The 18010-nt window shown below is 56.7% G+C and overlaps 1 protein-coding gene across 5 annotated transcripts; it reads left to right on the plus strand.

Moving 5' to 3' along the window:
- The first annotated feature begins 772 nt into the window (after positions 1-772).
- RIPOR1 (RHO family interacting cell polarization regulator 1) lies at positions 773-17426 on the plus strand. 5 transcript variants are annotated; one of them, XM_006941616.4, is made up of 22 exons: positions 8321-8457; positions 9275-9401; positions 9518-9670; positions 9843-9921; positions 10529-10552; positions 10648-10701; positions 10835-10987; positions 11089-11152; positions 11244-11287; positions 11365-11490; positions 11927-12075; positions 12151-12280; positions 12364-13884; positions 13964-14085; positions 14972-15104; positions 15359-15494; positions 15603-15764; positions 16031-16189; positions 16320-16516; positions 16607-16690; positions 16804-16894; positions 17036-17288. In XM_006941616.4, exons 1-22 carry the CDS (start codon positions 8439-8441, stop codon positions 17131-17133), a joined length of 3825 nt encoding a protein of 1274 aa, XP_006941678.1. In that variant the 5' UTR covers positions 8321-8438; the 3' UTR covers positions 17134-17288. The 5 variants fall into 5 exon arrangements, with proteins under 5 accessions (XP_023101107.1, XP_019675460.2, XP_023101108.1 ...); XM_023245339.2 differs by lacking the exons at positions 8321-8457; positions 16804-16894 and adding an exon at positions 773-893 and having other exon boundaries at positions 17036-17426; XM_019819901.3 differs by lacking the exon at positions 16804-16894 and having other exon boundaries at positions 8319-8457; positions 13967-14085; positions 17036-17426.
- The last annotated feature ends 584 nt before the right edge of the window (positions 17427-18010 follow it).

Consider the following 18010-nt stretch of genomic DNA (forward strand, 5'->3'; position numbering starts at 1 on the left):
CTGGGTTTTTAAGACCAACCCTGTGGGTGCAGATAGTAAAAAACCTCTCAAAGTCCCTCAACCTGCTCCCGGGTATGTCTGTGCTCCCTCTAAAGGTAAAGGACTACGGGGTGAAACCCTTCCGGTACGGGCCCAGAGCTCTCAGCTCCACCTCAACCCACTGAAGGGGAGAGTCAGTATTCCAGTCCCCTATTGGGAAGGACTGGCTCTGGCCCCCTTTGGCCAGCATGTGCCCCAAGCCCAGGTACCCAGACCCTCCCGCACTCTGTGAGCAAGGCCTGAGGCTCCCCAGAGCTAGTAACCAGTGAGTAGTGAATGCGCGGTCAGGTATCTAATGGCTAGGCTTCAGGACGCCTTGTTCCCGTCCCCGAAACTGACCCTGATTCTTTCCTCCAACCAACCTAACCCAGCAGTGGCTGCTCCGGGATGGTCATAGATAGGAGGGCCTGAAAGATCTCTGGAGACCACAGATTCTGAGAAGGGGGATAGGCAAGCGGGGCTCTCCGGCGCACCCTGTTTTGGGATTTGCGTGGGAAGGAATGGGACTGGCTTTGCGAGCAGCTGCCCAATTCCCGCGAATCCCGAGCGCTAAGAACTCCCACCGCCCTAGCGTCGTCCAGGGCCCCGCCTCCCCGCAAGCTGGTGGACCCCGCGGGCCACTGGCCTGCCCCGTTACCCGAGAGGGCGGAGCGAGCCGTGGGCGCCTCCCTGGGTCCCGGAGCCTCCCGAGCGCAGTGGGTGGGGCCCAGCGGGCGGGGGAGGAGCGGGGTGACTGGGCGGCGGGCGACTGGCGGAGGGAGGGGCGGACGCCGGCGGCTGGGACAGCGGCAGCTGCGGCGCGACCAGGCCGGGCAGGGACGAGCGCACGAAGAGCGCGAGGTTCGCGCAGCCATGTGAGTGTCACCGCCGTTTCGGGGGACCGCGGGCCAGGCGGGGGTCGGATGCGGCGGTTCGGGTGCCTCCGCATCGGTCCCGGATCTGCTGCCCCGGCTGCGGCCCGGTCCCACGTCGCCCCATCCCCCGGACCCGGGCCGCGCGGTATCGTTCCTCCCCTCCCCCCGGGCGCGGAGGACGCCCACAAAAGCCGCCGCCTTTGGGCCTGACGCGCGCCGCGCTGCCTTCTTCCCTCCCAAGGCAAGGCCCAGGCGGCCCTTGCCCCGGGGCTCTAGGGTGGGCCGGGCCTGAGGGCGGGCCCAAGACGCCTGTCTGGGCGCTGGCAAGGGCGCTCTCCGGGAGCCCCCGCTGTCCTCGCTGGGGTGCGGGGAGGGGAATGGATGAGCTGGGAATGGAGAGGGGGCGACGAGGGTTGCAGGCTAGCCTCGGAGATGAGCTAATCTTCCTGGACACATCGGCCGGCCTAAGCGGATTTGGGGCTCGGCCCGAGGTGGCCGATCCTGGCCTGTGGCCGGGCTCTTTGCCCAAGCGGCTGAAGCTGATCGCCTTGGCCGGGTGGGGGAACAGACCCAGTCCCTGGGAATGGGAGGCTGATGCATGGTCTCTGCAAGCAGCCAGGCTTGGGCACCCTGAAGAACTGTTTGGGGGAAGGAGCTGCCCACCAAGGCTAGGAATCTGGCTGTCTGCCCTCAGCACCCCCTGTCCTCCTCTCCCTGTTGAGGCCTCAGTCCAGCCAGTTCTACTGGATTGATCCTAATTCAGGTCCAGACTGGCTGGCGGAGCACCTACTGTGTGCAGTCTAAATATAACAAACATAACAATAAAGTTTCTCCTGTCACCATCTGTGGGACCTCACCCCGGGCCTGCAGCATTCAGCACCAGCACAGCTTTCTGAGGAGGGTTATGACAATCTGGCAGAGGCTGAAAAAGAGGCCCAGAGAGGTTAAGTAGTATTCTCAAGGTCACACAGCTGGTTTAGGGAGAAATGGGAACTAGACCCAGACCTCAAATCTTGCCATTGCACTACCACCTTTGTGGCACGGAAGGGGTGTGGAAAATAATTAGAAAGTGAAGTACAAAATACTCCAGTGGGACAAGGAGGCTTGGCTTAGCTTCCACTTCCACCCACCCGTTCTGGGTCCTGTGAGGCAACAGAGATAGAGGCCTGGATTTGAGTGGGGGTGAGGAGAGCATGCAGGGGGCCAGGCTGGGTCCACCCTGGGTGGAAAGGCAGGTGAAGAGGGCGCGGCTCAGTCAACCCCTGCCTCTCACTGCAGCTAGGCTCGAGACTCCCGACCCTTCCAGGCCCGGCCCAGGGGAAGCCACTCAGCTTCCAGCACGCCGCCAGCCAGCCTCCAGCCAGGGAATGTGACCAGCTGACCAGGGAGGGGGCCGGCAGGAAGTGAAGCCACCGGGAGTCTCTGCTTGGTTCCGGGGTGGGGGGTCCCAGGCCGCGCGCACACCCCTCCCTCCGGCTCCGGCAGCTGCGGCATGACGTCAGCAGCCGGGTTTGGTGGCAGTCGCTATGGAGACAGGGACAGGTTCAGTAGGGACCCCATTCTCCTTGCAGCCTCCCCTTGCCCGGGCTATTTTTAGTGTCTGTTTACCTCTGTCTGGGGCAGCCCTGCTCCTGGGCGGGGCTAGATCGGGGACTCCTGGCTAGGCTGCGGACCCTCCTGGCCTACCACTGAGCTGGGCAGTGCAGGTGGTGGGACCTCCTGTCCCACACAAGTGCACCACTTTTGGCATGTAGAGGGTTTTGGGGGCGAAGGAATCTGGGGCCATGCAGGCAGTCAGGGTTCCATTCCTTGCTGCCTGACGCTGGCTGTGCTGCTGGCCCCATAATCTTTGGGACCTGAGATCTTTCCCACGTCCAGAACAGGCTTCAGGGCTGATATGAGGCCAGCTTCCCCCCACCAGTTAAGGTGGGCCCTCTACTTAGCTCAGAGGAGCTCAGCAATTTTTCTTTTCTCCCCTGCAGCAGGGAAGACCCTGCCTCCACCCCCCTGAAATGGTCACTCAGATGGATATTCTGATGGTCATTTTGGCAAGAGTGTGGACCAACAATTACACATTGGTGGGACTAGGGAGTTGGTAGCAGCAGAGCCCTAGTGAGAGAGAGAAAGAAAAGTGTTGGGACAGTTAGCCTACTCTGAGTCTAGTCTACCCACTCAGTCCCAAAACCCCAGGGGTCCTCACCCTACCCTATGCTCAGGGAGCAGAACTCTACTTGGTGATATAAACATAAAGTGGGGGAAGGACAAAGAAAATTGTAAATGGAGTAGGGGAGTTAGGGTGGGCACAGACTTGAAATCTACCCCTCCAACAGCCCAGGATCTGCTCTTCCTGTGTCCCGGCAGCCCAGTTCACTCAGCTCCAAACTCATACGCAGCCCCCTCCCTCATCTCTCTGGTGCGGGGCCCAGAGGGCACAGCAGTGAACCCAGCAAACAGGCCCCTGCTCCCAGAGTTCACAGTCTGGTTGGAAGACAGATGCTAAAGGAGAACTGACAACTGAACTATGTGGCCTCCAGGATCAGAGGAAGGAAGCTATGAGGCGCCTAAAAAGGAGGAACCAACCCAGGGTAGGAGGAGGAAGAACCCGTAGGGTAAAACTTGAAAAAGGAGAGGGAATTGGTAAGGCTGACAGTATGGGAAGAGGGTATAGGAGCAATGGAGGCTGCTGCTGAAAGGCTGAAGAGCCTTGTAGGTATCGAGAGAGGATCAGGGGCACCTGGGTGGCTCAGTTTGTTGAGCGTCTGAGCTCAGGTCATGATCTCATGGTTCGTGGGTTCGAGCTCCTTGTCACGCTGCCTGCTGACAGTGTGGAGCCTGCTTGGGATTCTCTCTCTCCCTCTCTCTCTGTCCCTCCCCTGCTCATGTGCTCTCTCTCTCTCTCAAAAATAAGTAAATATTTAAAAAATTAACTATAGTAATAAAAAGAAAATTTTAGAAAAAAGAGAAAGGGTCACAGTAACTGGAACAGAAAGACCAAGAGAGAAGAAGGGGACTGAGTAGATCAGTGGTAGAAGGTATATGAGGGAAGGGACAGAGCCTGAAGGTTATTTGGGGTTATGTCAGAGAGCCTAGACTTTATCCCTGGAATAGGGGGTCACCCATGGATGTTTTGCAAGAGGCAAAAGAGAGGGATGTTAGCACTTAAGAGTCCTGTGGTTGGACTGCCTGGATTTGAATCCTGACTCTACCACTTACCAGCTGTGTAATCTTGGGCACATTAATAATTGTTAACAACAACAGTTAATATTTGTTTTGTGTTTACAATGTGGCAGTGTGTCCACCCGAACTTCCCTACCCCACATACAATTTTCACTTGCCCAGATGCTCCCTACAAGTGCCTAGAAAGAGAAGTATCTCATTTCATCTTCCCAGCAGCCCTGTGAGGCAGTTGTTGTTGTTGTTGTTGTTGTTGTTAGGTTTATTTAACAGAGGGGTATCTGAAGCCCAAAAAGGTTAAGAAATGCCTTGCCCAAGGTCACAGAGCTAGTTAGCCTCATGTTTCTCATCTGTGAGATGGGGCTAATAGGATTGACCCCATAAGGTTGTTACCAGAATTAAATGAGATGATGTTTGTTAATTAAGCACAGTGCTTGGTCTATAGAAAGCACTTGACAAATCACAGTTTTTGGCATTGTCAGATGACTGGAATTTTAAGAAGAGCAATGTTGTTATTGAATAAAGAATGGGAGGGGGGTGTGCACCAGACTGGCTCAGTCGGTAGAGCATGAGACTCTTGCTTACTTACAAAAAAAAAAAAAAAAAAAAAAAAGTAGGCAATCATGTAAAATAATGCTGGATACCCATAAACAAACAAACAAACAAACCAAAATAATAGATCATTGTGGATTACAGTGGAGACAGGGAGCTGATTGGGAAGCTCCACTAGGGTTCTAGCTGAGAGTTGGTGACTGTTTGGACCCAATTTCTAGCTATGGGGATGGAGGTGAGGGGACAGATTCCAGAGTGTGTGGCTGAGTGGAGAGAGGTCGACTGGGAAGAGTCAAGTTTGAGAAGGAAATTGGTGAATCCAGCTTGAGGACTTCAAATTCAGCACACCCCTAATAGCCCACTCTGCATTGTTGCTTAGCTTCTGGGGAGGCAACAAGCAGGCAGTTGGATATACAGGCCTGGTGCTCAGAAGAGCCGTTTGGGTGAGGAAGAGATAAGGAAGCTGGCAACATTTCGAGGGCATTGAGGTGTGGGAGATGTACCCAGCCCAAGAGTGAGGAGGATGAGGCCAATTCCAGGATGATGAGAAAGATGAGATCTTCTGTGGGAAAGTAGGATGTACAGCCAGAGAGATAGGTGGAAAACCGGGAGCATGTTGTTGCCTCTTGAAATTCAAGGAAAGAAAGGGCTCAAAGAAGAGAAAGAGAGCCACAAAGTGAAAAGCTTTACTGAGATCAAGCACGAGAAGGACTAAACCTTGGACACTGGATTCAGCAACAGGGAGGTCACTGGTGACCTTGTCCAGACCAGTCAGGGGAGTGGTGGGTGTGGAAGGTAGCCCAGGGTGGTAGAGGACTGCGTAGTTGTGGAGAGGAAATCAAGGTAGACATCTGTCTCTTCGAGAAATTTGATTATGAAAGGGCCAAATGGAGCGATGGATGGGGTCACTGGGAAGAGAAATGGGGTCCACAGAGGAATAATTTCTTGTTGGCGTTTTTTTTTTAAATTTTAAAAAAAAATTTTTTTTCAACGTTTTTTATTTATTTTTGGGACAGAGAGAGACAGAGCATGAACGGGGGAGGGGCAGAGAGAGAGGGAGACACAGAATCGGAAACAGGCTCCAGGCTCCGAGCCCTCAGCCCAGAGCCTGACGCGGGGCTCGAACTCACGGACCGCGAGATAGTGACCTGGCTGAAGTCGGACGCTTAACCGACTGTGCCACCCAGGCGCCCCTTAATTTTTTTTTTTTAATGCGTATTTATGTTTGAGAGAGACAGAGACAGAGTGTGAGCGGGGGAGGGGCAGAGAGAAAGGGAGACAGAATCTGAAGCAGGCTCCAGGCTCTGAGCAAGCTGTCAGCACAGAGCCTGACGCGGCGCTCCAACTCACAAACTGCGAGATCATGACCTGAGCCGAAGTGGGACGCTTAACCGACTGAGCCACCCAGGCGCCCCTCTTGTTGGAGTTATTAAAGCCAACTTTATATTAAAAATATCTACAGAGAGGGTGAGCATCCAAAGTGTACAGCTCAATCCATTTTCACAAGAGAACATACACCCATCTAGGACCAGGAAATAGAACCCAGATGAGGAAATATGGAACATTACCAGCCCCCTGGAAACCCTCTTGTGTCCCCTTCCAGTAACTACTCCCAAAGGGTAACTAGTATTCTGACGTCTATCACCATAGATGAGTTTTGCCTGTTTTTGAACTTCATATCAAAGGAACCATACATAGGTCCTCTCTTGTGGTATTGCTTCTTCTTTATGTCTGTAGGGTTCATCCATATTTTTGTATGCAGATGTATACTGTTCGTTCTTTTTGCTGTATAGCATTCCATTATCTACTGATGGGCATTTGGGTAGTTTCCAGGGTTGTTTTAGTTTTTTACGGGCGAGTGACTTGAATTCGTTTAAGGCTTGCGGAGGAAGTCTGAAACACTCATTGTCTATGAGAAGGAAGAAAGATGAGTAGGGCCACACGTGAGGATTTCCTGGGTGGGAAATGAGAACCTGGCTGAGGTTGAGAGAATTTCTCTGTGGTTCCAGCTCAGCTGCTGTGCAAAGACCTCTGGCGGCTCCTGCCATTGTGTGCAGGTGTAGAGAAGGCAGGGCATTGGGTCGCCCAGGGTTGTTTTCTGCCCGGTAGGAGAGAAGCACAGAGTGCTAGGCATATTAGCAGCAGGTGAGCTATGGAGTGTGGTGCCTGTGGATCTAGGCTGGGGAGAAGGATGTGCAGGAGAGAGACGGATGTGCAGGGGAGAGAAGGATGTGCAGGGAAGAGAAGGTGGGAGGGAGCTGGCAGAGAGAAAGGAAGCAGAGGCCAATTGTGAGCTCTGTGCAGGATGGTGTCTGTGAAATTCCGGGCTGTATCTCCAGTGACTGGCACATGTTTGGCAGAGTTGCCACTCAGTGAATAGTTGAATAAATGAGCTGAGGTTTCAAGAGGTCTCAGGTAGAAGACAGTGTAGGTGGGGGTGATGCAGAGAGCCTTAAGGTTGGCATCATTGTGGTTGCAATTTAGGAAAGGGGCACTCCAGAGCCGGTGGGTGGGGGGGAGGTCAGTGTGGGGCATGCAGACTGGGACGGGAGCAGAAAGGTCAGTGTGGGGCGTGCAATCCACAGGAATACATAGTTGCTAGTGTAGGGTGCAGAGCACCTGGTCTTCAAGGAGAGAGAGGAGGATAGCACATTTCAAACTGGGGTCCTTGGGTATCTTGCATCTGATTCTATAGGGGGGTGGTGGGCTTGTTGGAAATGCTGACCCCTGGGCCCACTCCAGCCTCTTGGGGAGAAAATAAGCAGAACTGAACGACAAGGAGCAGGAGTATTTATGGGTTGAGGGAGCACCCAGCCCTTCCAATGCCCACTGGAGTTTGGGCATGATAGCCTCTATTCAGGCTGGAGGTGGATGAAGGAAACTCAAGGAAAAAATACTCAGGGTGGGAAAGGGCCAACACCAAGGGGATTCAGCCGTGTGAGCCGGTGGCCAGAAGGATGGGGGCCTCACCGTAGGATGCAGCTTCTACCAGAGAGGTAGCCCTGGCTGGGCATTGGGACCTGATCCTCTTCTCTAGGGCCTGAGGGTGGGGAGGATGTGCCTAGAATAAGCACCTCCTCTGTGGATGGGGTAGTCCATGGGCTATGGGACTCTGAACCCATTTCCTTCTCTGCTTCCTCCTTGGGGCAGCAACACATAATATGAGGTTGGTCCAGTCCCACACTTTTAGCCTCTTTCTCTTCCCAGCTTCCCAGACCCCTCATGCTCAGTGCCTGAGTCTGCCCTCTATTGGCACAGGCCATCCACTCGGCACCCACAGTCCTTCCTTCTACTCCCTCAGCCCCACTTTCCAGTCTGCATACTCAGAACCCCAACTCCCAGCCTTGTGTGTGCTCAGCCCTCTAATACCCCTCAACAGCCACTCTACGAGCCCCTTATTCTAACTGCATCCAATCCAGCCTCCACTCAGGGTCTTCATTCTGTTTATCCCTCCTTATTCACCGCCGGGCTCAATTCCCTTTACCCAAACTCCGAACCCCACCTGAGAAGACCCACTTCAGTCTCCTCCCCAAGGGAGCCCCCAATACCCCTCCCAGAGGCCGCTCAGTCTGAGTGGTGCCCCCCCCCCCCCCCCCCCCCCCCCCCCCCGTGGTCCAGCCGGTCCCGCCCATCCCGGCGGGCTGAGTCAGGCGGCAGGAACTGGGCGGGGGGCGGCGCCGGGAGGAGCTGAAGCCCGAGCCAGAGTCGCTGGGAGCAAGCGCGGAGCCCAGCTCGACCAGCACCTAGTGGCCCTGGGCCTGTGGGGACGTAGGGGTGGGAGGGCAAACGCAGGGGGTGGGGAGCTGTCCTGGATCTACCATGAGTGCCAAGAAGAGAGGTAGGACCCGGCCTGAGGCTGCGATGGCTGCGAGGCTGGCCCCAGGGGGTGCGGGCTGGACTCTGGGGGACAGGGGCACGTGTTTCGCCGGATCTGGGTGGGGGTCTGCGGAGGATCCCTTCCCGCTAAGGGCGCGGGCGAAGGAGTCCATCTATGACTAAGTTTCCAGGCCTGAGCCGCAGGAAAGTGGAGGAGGCAGGGCACTTCTTGGCGCTGCCCCCGACTCTGGGAATCCCCAGGCTCCTGGGCTCTGGCATCCCCGGTGGGGGCTGGAGGGAAGCAGTTTACACGGGGCGGGAGGGTCGCGGGAGCCAACCCCGGGCCTGCCGGGCCTGTTGGGCAGCTCCGCTGGGCTCAGAGCGTTCACCTCGCCAGGTGACCTCCCGCAGCCTCGCGGGGTTGGAGCGCGGGAGCTCCTGGTCACTGTTGCGGGGATAGGGGGTGAGGTCAGGGGCAGGGCTGGGGAGCCCGCCCCGCCCCCGGGTAAACAAGCGCTTCCGCACATTCTTCATGCGCCCCGCCCCTTTCCTGCCCCTTCCCAGCCAGGGGCGGGGGAGGGGGGTCCCCGCGCGACCCCCCTTCCTGCCCCGAGACAGGCGGAGCCTGCACCTCTGCAGGAAGTGGGGGCCGAGCCCAGGCCACGCTGAGTCCGAGGCCGAGTCGCCCGGCCGCCCTGTCATTAGTGCTGGGGCCGGCAGGGTTGTCGGACTCCCGGCGTCAGGCGGTATCCGGCTGGACTAAGATACAGAGGCTGGGCCTCCGGAGGGGGCTTCAAAAGCCTGACTGGCGCTGGACACCCGCCCTCGCCACCCCCCAGGGAGCCCCGCGCGGACTCATTCCATGATGTCCCTGTCGGTGCGGCCGCAGCGCCGCCTGCTCAGCGCCCGGGTCAATAGGAGCCAGTCCTTCGCAGGCGTCCTCGGCAGCCAGGAGCGGGGCCCCAGGTACGCAGCAGAGCGGGGCTAATGGGGTCAAGCGAGTGTGACGGGGCTGGAGCTGGGTGTGCAGTGAGGGATTGGGGATCCTTCTCGTACCTTTCTGAGTGTGGCCTCTTCTCTAGGAGCTTCCCGGCCTTCAGTCCCCCGGGGCCCCCACGGAAGCCCCCAGCGCTCTCCCGAGTGTCCAGGATGTTTTCCGTGGCGCACCCAGCCCCTAAGGTCCCACAGCCTGAGCGGCTGGACCTGGTGTACACTGCGCTCAAGCAGGGCCTGACGTAAGGAACGCCTCCCAATGCCTTATCCCAGGACTCCTCCCTAAGCCCTCATCCCCTTCCTGCTAGTAGGAACCTTCCCCAGTCTCCTATCTTCTTTCCACTGCTTGCTTGTACCCCGGGCAGCTGGAGGCTGGAAAGGTAAGCTAATTCTTGTAGTCACTCCTTTCCCCAGGGCCTATTTGGAAGTGCACCAGCAAGAACAGGAGAAACTCCAGGGACAGATTAGGGAGTCCAAGAGGAATTCCCGGCTGGTAAGTAAAGGGTTGACAAGGATGCCCTGGATTTAGCCCAGTTGTGACTAGAATACGGGATATCAGGAAAGGCTGGGCAGGTTTCTAGCCCCACTTTCCCCAGGTTTTGTACGCTTTCTGTCTGGGACCCAGTATCTGCCCATTGGAGCTTTCAGTGGGGCAGGTCAGACCCCCACAGACATGATGACAGGAAACTATATTGTAGTAACTCTGATAGAGAGTCATGGTTCTTCTCTGGAAACAGGTCAGGGCTTCCCAGAGCAGGAAACGCTTCTGCTGGGTCTTGAAGAATAGGAGTTCCCTGGTAGAGGGAACCTCTTCCTAGGAGTTGCAGGAAAGGGATCCCAGGGAAGGGATCCCAGGGAAAGAGATGGGGGGATGCGTATGGGAGGGGTCTTGAGGACCAGACCCTATGTCACTAACATGCACCTAAGGCCAGGCATGAGGGAAGATGGGTCAGTCCGTACTTTGACTGGAGTGGCTGTGGCCTGAGGTATGAGGGGGAGGAAGGCTGTGAAAGAGGAGTTAGATGGGCCTGGGTAGACATGTGCCCCTGCTGGAATACTTCCCATGCCTCCTAAGTGTCCCCTCTCATCTTCCCCTGCAGGGCTTTCTGTATGACTTGGACAAGGTAAGTGTGTAGGGAATGGTGATGGAAGAGTTTGGCTCATTGGGGAGGGTAAGGGCTTGGGGCCTCCGGCCCCTCCTGACATACCTCTCCCTCAGCAAGTCAAGTCCATTGAACGCTTCCTGCGACGGTTGGAGTTCCATGCCAGCAAGGTATATGTGCAGCATGCACATGTGTGCAGTGTGCACACAAGGCGGGTGGGAGATAGGGGGATGCTAGGTCCTGGGTGAGCAACCCCAGTAGTGAGTTTCAATTCCCCCAATATCACCCCACTCACCTGCCCAGATTGATGAGCTATATGAAGCATACTGTGTCCAGCGGCGTCTCCGGGATGGCGCCTACAACATGATCCGTGCCTACAGCACTGGGTCTCCAGGGAGCCGAGAGGCCCGGGACAGCCTGGCCGAAGCCACTCGAGGGCATCGCGAGTACACAGAGGTGAGGGATGGGTGTCCAGAAGGCAGAGGCACAGGGTATAGCAGAGCTGGTGAGAGAGGACTGGTTCTTGATCCGCTCTTGTCCCTGCCCACCCCTCCCAGAGCATGTGTCTGCTGGAGAGTGAGCTGGAAGCACAGCTGGGCGAGTTCCATCTCCGGATGAAAGGTACTAAGTGATGGGGACAGACTGGTGCTAGGGAGAGGGGATTGTGTGCCTGAGACCCCTCATCATGGCTCATCTCCTCCTCTACTCCTAGGGCTGGCTGGCTTCGCCAGGCTGTGTGTGGGGGATCAGTATGAGGTATGAGAACGGCAAGGAAGGGCTGGAATGAGAGGGTCACAACACCAGGGGCTGCCTCATCTTGCCTGTTCACCTAGATCTGCATGAAATATGGGCGTCAACGCTGGAAACTACGGGGCCGGATTGAGGGTAGCGGAAAGCAGGTGTGGGACAGCGAGGAAACCGTCTTTCTTCCTCTGCTCACGGAATTCCTGTCTATCAAGGTGATGCGTCTGCCCAGGACCACAGGTCAAATGATCCTGTGACTCCTTGACTTGTGAACCCCTCATGACCCTAAGATCCTTACCCTGTAACTCCCAGCTGGCTTCATGGCTCGGTGAATATGTAATCCCCATGTCCTTCATAACTCTGTGATTTTCTTATGATCTTTTAATCTTGTAAATATTTGACTCCCTAAACCCTCATGAGACTGTGACCCCCATGGCCACAGTGACCTTAGACCTCTGTAATCCACATGCTCCCAGGATGCTTCAATCCTCCATGGCCTCATCACTCAGAGAATTCCAATCCCTGCAACCTTGTCATAGCCCTATGACCCTGTGACTGTCACATAACGTCTATGCATATTCAGACCTCTGGTCTCCCACAACCTCATGATCCCTATACCCTTATGAGCTTATGATGCATTCTTGGCTACAGGTGACAGAACTGAAGGGTCTGGCCAACCATGTGGTTGTAGGCAGTGTCTCCTGCGAGACCAAGGACCTGTTTGCTGCCCTGCCCCAAGTTGTGGCTGTGGACATCAATGACCTCGGCACCATCAAGCTCAGCCTGGAAGTCACATGGAGGTTGGTGTTGTTGAGTGGCTTGGGGACAGGACCAAGGGGCCTGTGGCACCTGCTAAAAGCCTCTTACCTCCCCAGCCCTTTCGACAAGGATGACCAGCCCTCAACTGCTTCCACTGTCAACAAGGCCTCCACAGTCACCAAGCGCTTCTCCACCTATAGCCAGAGCCCACCAGACACGCCCTCACTTCGGGAACAGGCCTTTTATGTGAGTCACAGGCCAGGCTTAGGCCCCACCATCCTCCAGGGGCTCCCTGGGGTGGTCCTGAAGCGCCCTTTCCTCTCTCCCAGAATATGCTGAGGCGGCAGGAGGAGCTGGAAAATGGGACGGCATGGTCCTTGTCATCCGAATCTTCAGACGACTCATCCAGCCCCCAGCTTTCAGGCATTGCCCGCCACTCTTCAGCTCCCAGGCCTCTGGTGCAGCAACCTGAACCTCTGCCCATTCAAGTCGCCTTCCGTAGGCCTGAGACCCCCACCTCTGCACCTGTGGATGAAGAGGGGAACATGGCCCCAGCCCTGGCCAATGGCCATGCCCCCTATAGCCGGACTCTGAGCCACATCAGTGAAGCCAGTGTGGATGCTGCCTTGGCTGAGGCTTCTGTGGAGGCTCTGGGCCTAGAATGCTTAGCTCAGGGACCTAGCCTGCCTGCACACCTAGATCCCACCCATGGGGAGCAACCTGGTCCTGTCCCTCCTGCTGTGGACCCTTGCCATTCTGCCACAAGCCTTACCCTCAGTACAACAGGCCCCACCCACATATCTACAGACCCTGCTTTGTCTGCACACCTAGATTTGGTTCACAAGATCACAGACTCTAGCTCTTCTGAACTGCCAGGCCCTACCCACACCATCAGAGGATCTACCTATAATGACATCAGCCTTACCCAAAGTGCTCCAAGCCTCACTCATACTACCACAGCTTCTACCCACAAGCCCATGGTCTCTACCCTCACCACTACAAGCCCTACTCCCAGTGCCACAGCCCCAGTCCAGACCACCACAAGTCCCACCCACAAGCCAATGCTTTGCACCCTCACTACTGAAGGTCCTACCCCCAATACTACAGGCCCAGTCCAGACCACCACAAGCCCCATCCACACTACAACAAGCCCTACCCATACCACTGCAAGCCTCACCCAAACCACTATAAGCCCCTCTCACACTACTGCAAGCCCCACCCATACCACTATAAGCCCCACCCATGCCACTACAAGCCCCACCCATGCAAGTACAAGCCCTGCTCACAAAGCCAGGATGTCAACTCACACCACTACAAGTCCTACCCCCAAGGCTAAGGACCCAGTCCAGACCACTAGGAGCCCCACCCATCCTGTCACAAGTCCCACCCTCATAACTGTAAGCTCTTCCACTTTTCTAGACCATGCCATGCTTCCCAGCTCCTCTGCAAAGGCAGACCCTACCCTCCCAGGCACCAACACCCAGTCCTGTAGCTACCCATTTTCCACTCCTTGCACTCAGGCAGACCCCGTAGCCCCCAGTACCTCCTACCCAAGTCCTGCCTGTTCCAGTTGCGAACCCCTCACAAGTCCATCCCCAGATTCCCCAGAACCGGACCTTCAGAGTCCAAGTCCCCCTCTCTCACCCGTAGCCCCTGTGGCCCAGCATTTAGACCTTAGCCTGGCTGTGGCCACTCAGGCCCCAGTTCCAGGAGCAGCTGGAGGGGCTGGGGATAGGAGGCTGGAAGAGGCACTAGGGGCCCTAATGGCTGCCCTGGATGACTATCGTGGCCAGTTCCCTGAGCTGCAGGGCCTAGAGCAGGAGGTGACCCGGCTGGAGAGTCTGCTCATGGTAAGGAGGGCCAGGTGGGCTGCAGCAGGGAGGGCAGCAAGGCAGTGGGCAGTAGCACTGACTCCCTTCCCAACCCCAGCAGAAACAAGGCCTCACTCGCAGCCGGGCCTCCAGCCTTAGTATCACTGTGGAGCATGCCCTGGAGAGCTTCAGCTTCCTCAATGAGGATGAAGATGAAGACATCAATAGTCCTGGAGACAGGTGAGGGGGAAGAGGTGAGGGGAGTGCCAAGTGAAGGGGAAAGGCCAGAAAGGGGAACAGGTGAGGTGGAGCCACGTAGAGCACACAAGGAGAGTGGCAAGACTGGAGGTGGCAGGAGGGGATACACTTGCCAGCAGGTGCATCTGTGTTTGACACCCCCACCCCTCACCCCATGTAGTCCTCATGTGTCCCTGATGCCTGTTTCCAACCCCATCTGTATCCCCAGTGCTTCTGACCTCCCTACTTCTGGTCCGGGCAATGCCTGCCTCTCCTGCTGGTCCCCATCAGCTTGTGATCCTCCAGCTCCTCCTCTTTCCCTTGGACTCACCTTGGACCTACCCTATGAACAAGCCCTTTCGGTGCCTCTCCATGCACCCTGGGTCCCCCAGCACCAACCCCCTCTGTCTCAACCCAGGTTTTCCCCGAGAACCCAGCCCCTTGGCTCTCTGTCCTAGAGTGGCCTTTGCCAATTCCTGGTTAAGAGTCATGCCTGGCCTGTCCTCTCTCTGCTGCTGACCAGGTTAGGGCCCTGTGCCCTGAACCCTTTGGGCCGCAACCCCTTGGAGTCCACATTACATAGACCATCCCACCTGCAACCCTACTCCCAGCCATCCCAACCCCGGCGGCCCTGGTGGTCCCAGAAGTTGTAGCTGGAGGTGGGAAAAGACAGACGAACCCTGGAGACCCCCACTAACACCTGCTGGTCGTAGTCTCTTCCTCCTTCTGGAAGTCCTCCGTGAACTTACCCACTTACCCATTGTCTGTTGTCTGTGTATCGTCTGCTCTTCCATTCTGGGGGGGGGGGGGGGGAGACCTTAATAAAAATAAACTGTTGACCACATGGTGATGTGTGCTCCTGGGGTGGTTGACCCCCTTTTTCTCTCAGGCCCCCAAACAGCCTGGAGCCTGGGGCTGAGGACAGCCTCGACTTACCCAGTGCCCGCCCCCTCAGCACGGAGTGTCCAGCTCTGGACGCTGCCTTGGTCCAGCACCTGTACCACTGCAGCCGCCTCCTGCTGGTGAGGCTAGTGGTATTCTCCACACCCTCCTTTTGTAACCCCCTACCCCAGGGAGCCCTGTACTTCAATACTGACCCTCCATGTCTCCTCTGACTTCCACTCCCCACTGCCCCAGGGCTCTAGCATTTGGCTCTTGCTGAGTGGAACACCTCCCATGGCTTCCCCCATCCTCTCCATGCATGCTGGGACCTGTAGTCCCTGGGCTCCACTCTCCCCAAGCTTCATCCTGAGATGAGGCCATCCCTATTCTCCAGAAACTGGGCACATTTGGGCCCCTGCGCTGCCAGGAGGCATGGGCCCTGGAGCGGCTGCTGAGGGAAGCCAGAGTGCTAGAGGCCGTATGTGAGCTTAGCAGACGATGGGACGTCCCTGCCACCTCTGCCCAGGAAGGTAAGGGCTCTGTCTGCCCTGAAGCTCCTCCCTTACCTAGCCCCATCTGCACGCCTGTCTGCCCACCTGCCTGCTCTGTTGCTGATGGTTGTCTGCACCTCCTCGTAGTGGTGCAGTTCTCAGCCTCTCGGCCCAGCTTCCTCACCTTCTGGGACCAGTGCACAGAGGGACTCAGCCCCTTCATCTGCCCCGTAGAGAGAGTGCTCCTCACCTTCTGCAATCAATACAGTGCCCGTCTCTCCCTGCGCCAGCCAGGCCTAGCTGAGGCTGGTGAGTGGGCTGCCTACCTGCCCCCTCTTACTCCTTTGTTGGATCCCTAGTGATGGGATCTCAGGAAAAGCCAGGTCAGCCTACACAGACCTGCTGAGCTGAGCAGTGGGAGGAAATAATGAAGGCTTGTTTCTTTGCATGGAAGGACCCAGAGGGGTAGGGTTTGGATGGGGGGCCCCTGGACCTGAACCTGGGATGGGAGCACTCTTCCCTCTAAGGGCCTGGCTCCACCCAAACCCTGAGGCTTGCAGCACTGCCTCCCACAGTGTGTGTCAAGTTCCTGGAGGATGCCCTGGGGCAGAAGCTGCCCAGGAGGCCCCAGACAGGCCCTGGAGAGCAGTTCACCATCTTCCAGTTCTGGAGTTATGTCGAAGCCTTGGACAGCCCCTCTATGGAGGCCTATGTGACTGAGACCGCCGAGGAGGGTGAGCCAGAGGCCCTGATCACAAAGTGGCCTGACTCTGTGGGTGTGGATGAGAACATGAGTATACAAGACCCTACCCCACAAGGTTCCTTGCCCTGCTACCTTGTCCCAACTCTCCTTTCTTCTTTCAGTGTTACTGGTGCGGAATTTGAATTCAGATGACCAAGCTGTTGTGCTGAAGGCCCTGAGGTTGGCTCCTGAGGGGAGACTGCAAAGGGATGGGCTTCGGGCCCTCAGCTCCCTGCTTGTCCATGGCAACAACAAGGTCATGGCTGCTGTCAGCACCCAGCTCCGGAGCCTGTCACTGGGCCCCGTCTTTAGGGAAAGGGTGAGAGTCAGGCAGGCCCTTCTTGAGGAAAAGGCTTGGGGTCCCAGGCTCCCAGTGTCTGGCTAAGTCTGCCCTCCCACCCTTACCCAGGCCCTACTGTGCTTCCTGGACCAACTCGAGGATGAGGATGTACAGACAAGAGTGGCTGGTTGCCTGGCCCTGGGCTGCATCAAGGTAATGCCTGCCAACCCCTGCACTTCATGCCCCTCCCAGTTCCCCCAGCCCTGGGCTGTGGGCCTTTCCCACCTGCTCCACTGGGCCTACCTCAGTGTTCCCTCCCCCGGTAGGCTCCTGAGGGCATTGAGCCCCTGGTGTACCTGTGCCAAACGGACACAGAAGCTGTGAGGGAAGCCGCTCGACAGAGCTTGCAACAGTGTGGTGAGGCTGGGGGATGGGAGATACAGGTCAAGTAGAGTTCCACAACAGTTTGGCTGATGGGAGCAGGAGTGAGTGGAATCACGGATGGGAGGGCCGAGATGGGGCTAAGATCGCTCCTAACCCCATCCTTACCCATTACAGGGGAAGAGGGACAGTCTGCCCATCGACGGCTGGAGGAATCACTGGACGCCCTGCCCCGCATCTTTGGGCCTGGCAGCATGGCCAGCACAGCATTCTAAATTTCCTACCCACTGGCTTCCGGTGCCCCTTCCTCTCACTTTCAGGGCTCACCAGGCACTGGCAGGGAGGGTGAGGGCTGGCTCCAGACACCTCTCCCCCACAGATTCCTATCAATGAAAATCTAATATATTCTTCTGTTGCCCTTGGGTTGGTAGAGTCAGTGCCTGAAGTCAAGTGCCTCCCAGCCTCGGCTCAGCACACTTGCCACAAATCAGTGTCCTGCCACATCCCTTGGTTTTATATTTTATTTACAGAGTTTTACAGAAAATAAAAAAGCAAAATGCCTTTCCTACATGGCCTGGCCTGGTGCATTCCTGACCCTCTGCTCCAGCACTCTCTGGCTATGGCCCTTCCTGACCCTGGTCTATCTGCATTCCAACTGTGCTTTGGCCCTGGAAATTCAGGTGGAAGAGAGCCCAGAGACTGAAACTGGGGTTGCAAAACAGCAGAGGAAGAGGGTAGTGGGTATTGTTGAGGAGGTCCAGTCTGGATGCCTGGGGGTGCCCTGGGCCTGGAAGCTATGAGTCCAGGCTGGAGCTGAACTGTGGAGTTGGCCTAGAGAAAGCCCAAAGGTCCCAGTCCTGAGAGTGGCTCCCTAGCAGCTAGCATGAGGTGGCCTGCAGACAGAGGAAGCTGGCAGGATAAGGCACGGTAAGAGCGTGAGCTTTTGGCCAAAAGGGGGCAGCAGAATCCCATCAAGGAACACCAGGCTTCTGGGCCTTCTCTTGGCTTAGGCAGCTTCCTAAGGAGGTGGCTGAGCTGAACCCAAGGAGCTCCTTGGGGGCTGGGTAGTAAGAGAGAGGAGATTCTTGCAGAGGGGAAGAGCTGGGGCCTAGGAGGCAGGAAACTCGGGCAGCTGCCCTGTGATACTAAACA

This window comes from Felis catus, chromosome E2 (assembly GCF_018350175.1).
Source record: "Felis catus isolate Fca126 chromosome E2, F.catus_Fca126_mat1.0, whole genome shotgun sequence".
Classification (NCBI taxonomy): Eukaryota; Metazoa; Chordata; class Mammalia; order Carnivora; family Felidae; genus Felis; species Felis catus.

Bases quoted from the DNA above. Each gene is read 5' to 3' on its own strand.
- RIPOR1 (XM_019819902.3), top strand. The intron at 9,402-9,517 runs GTACGCAGCAGA...CCTCTTCTCTAG, and splicing joins AGCCAGGAGCGGGGCCCCAG to GAGCTTCCCGGCCTTCAGTC. The intron at 9,671-9,842 runs GTAAGGAACGCC...TCCTTTCCCCAG, and splicing joins GCGCTCAAGCAGGGCCTGAC to GGCCTATTTGGAAGTGCACC.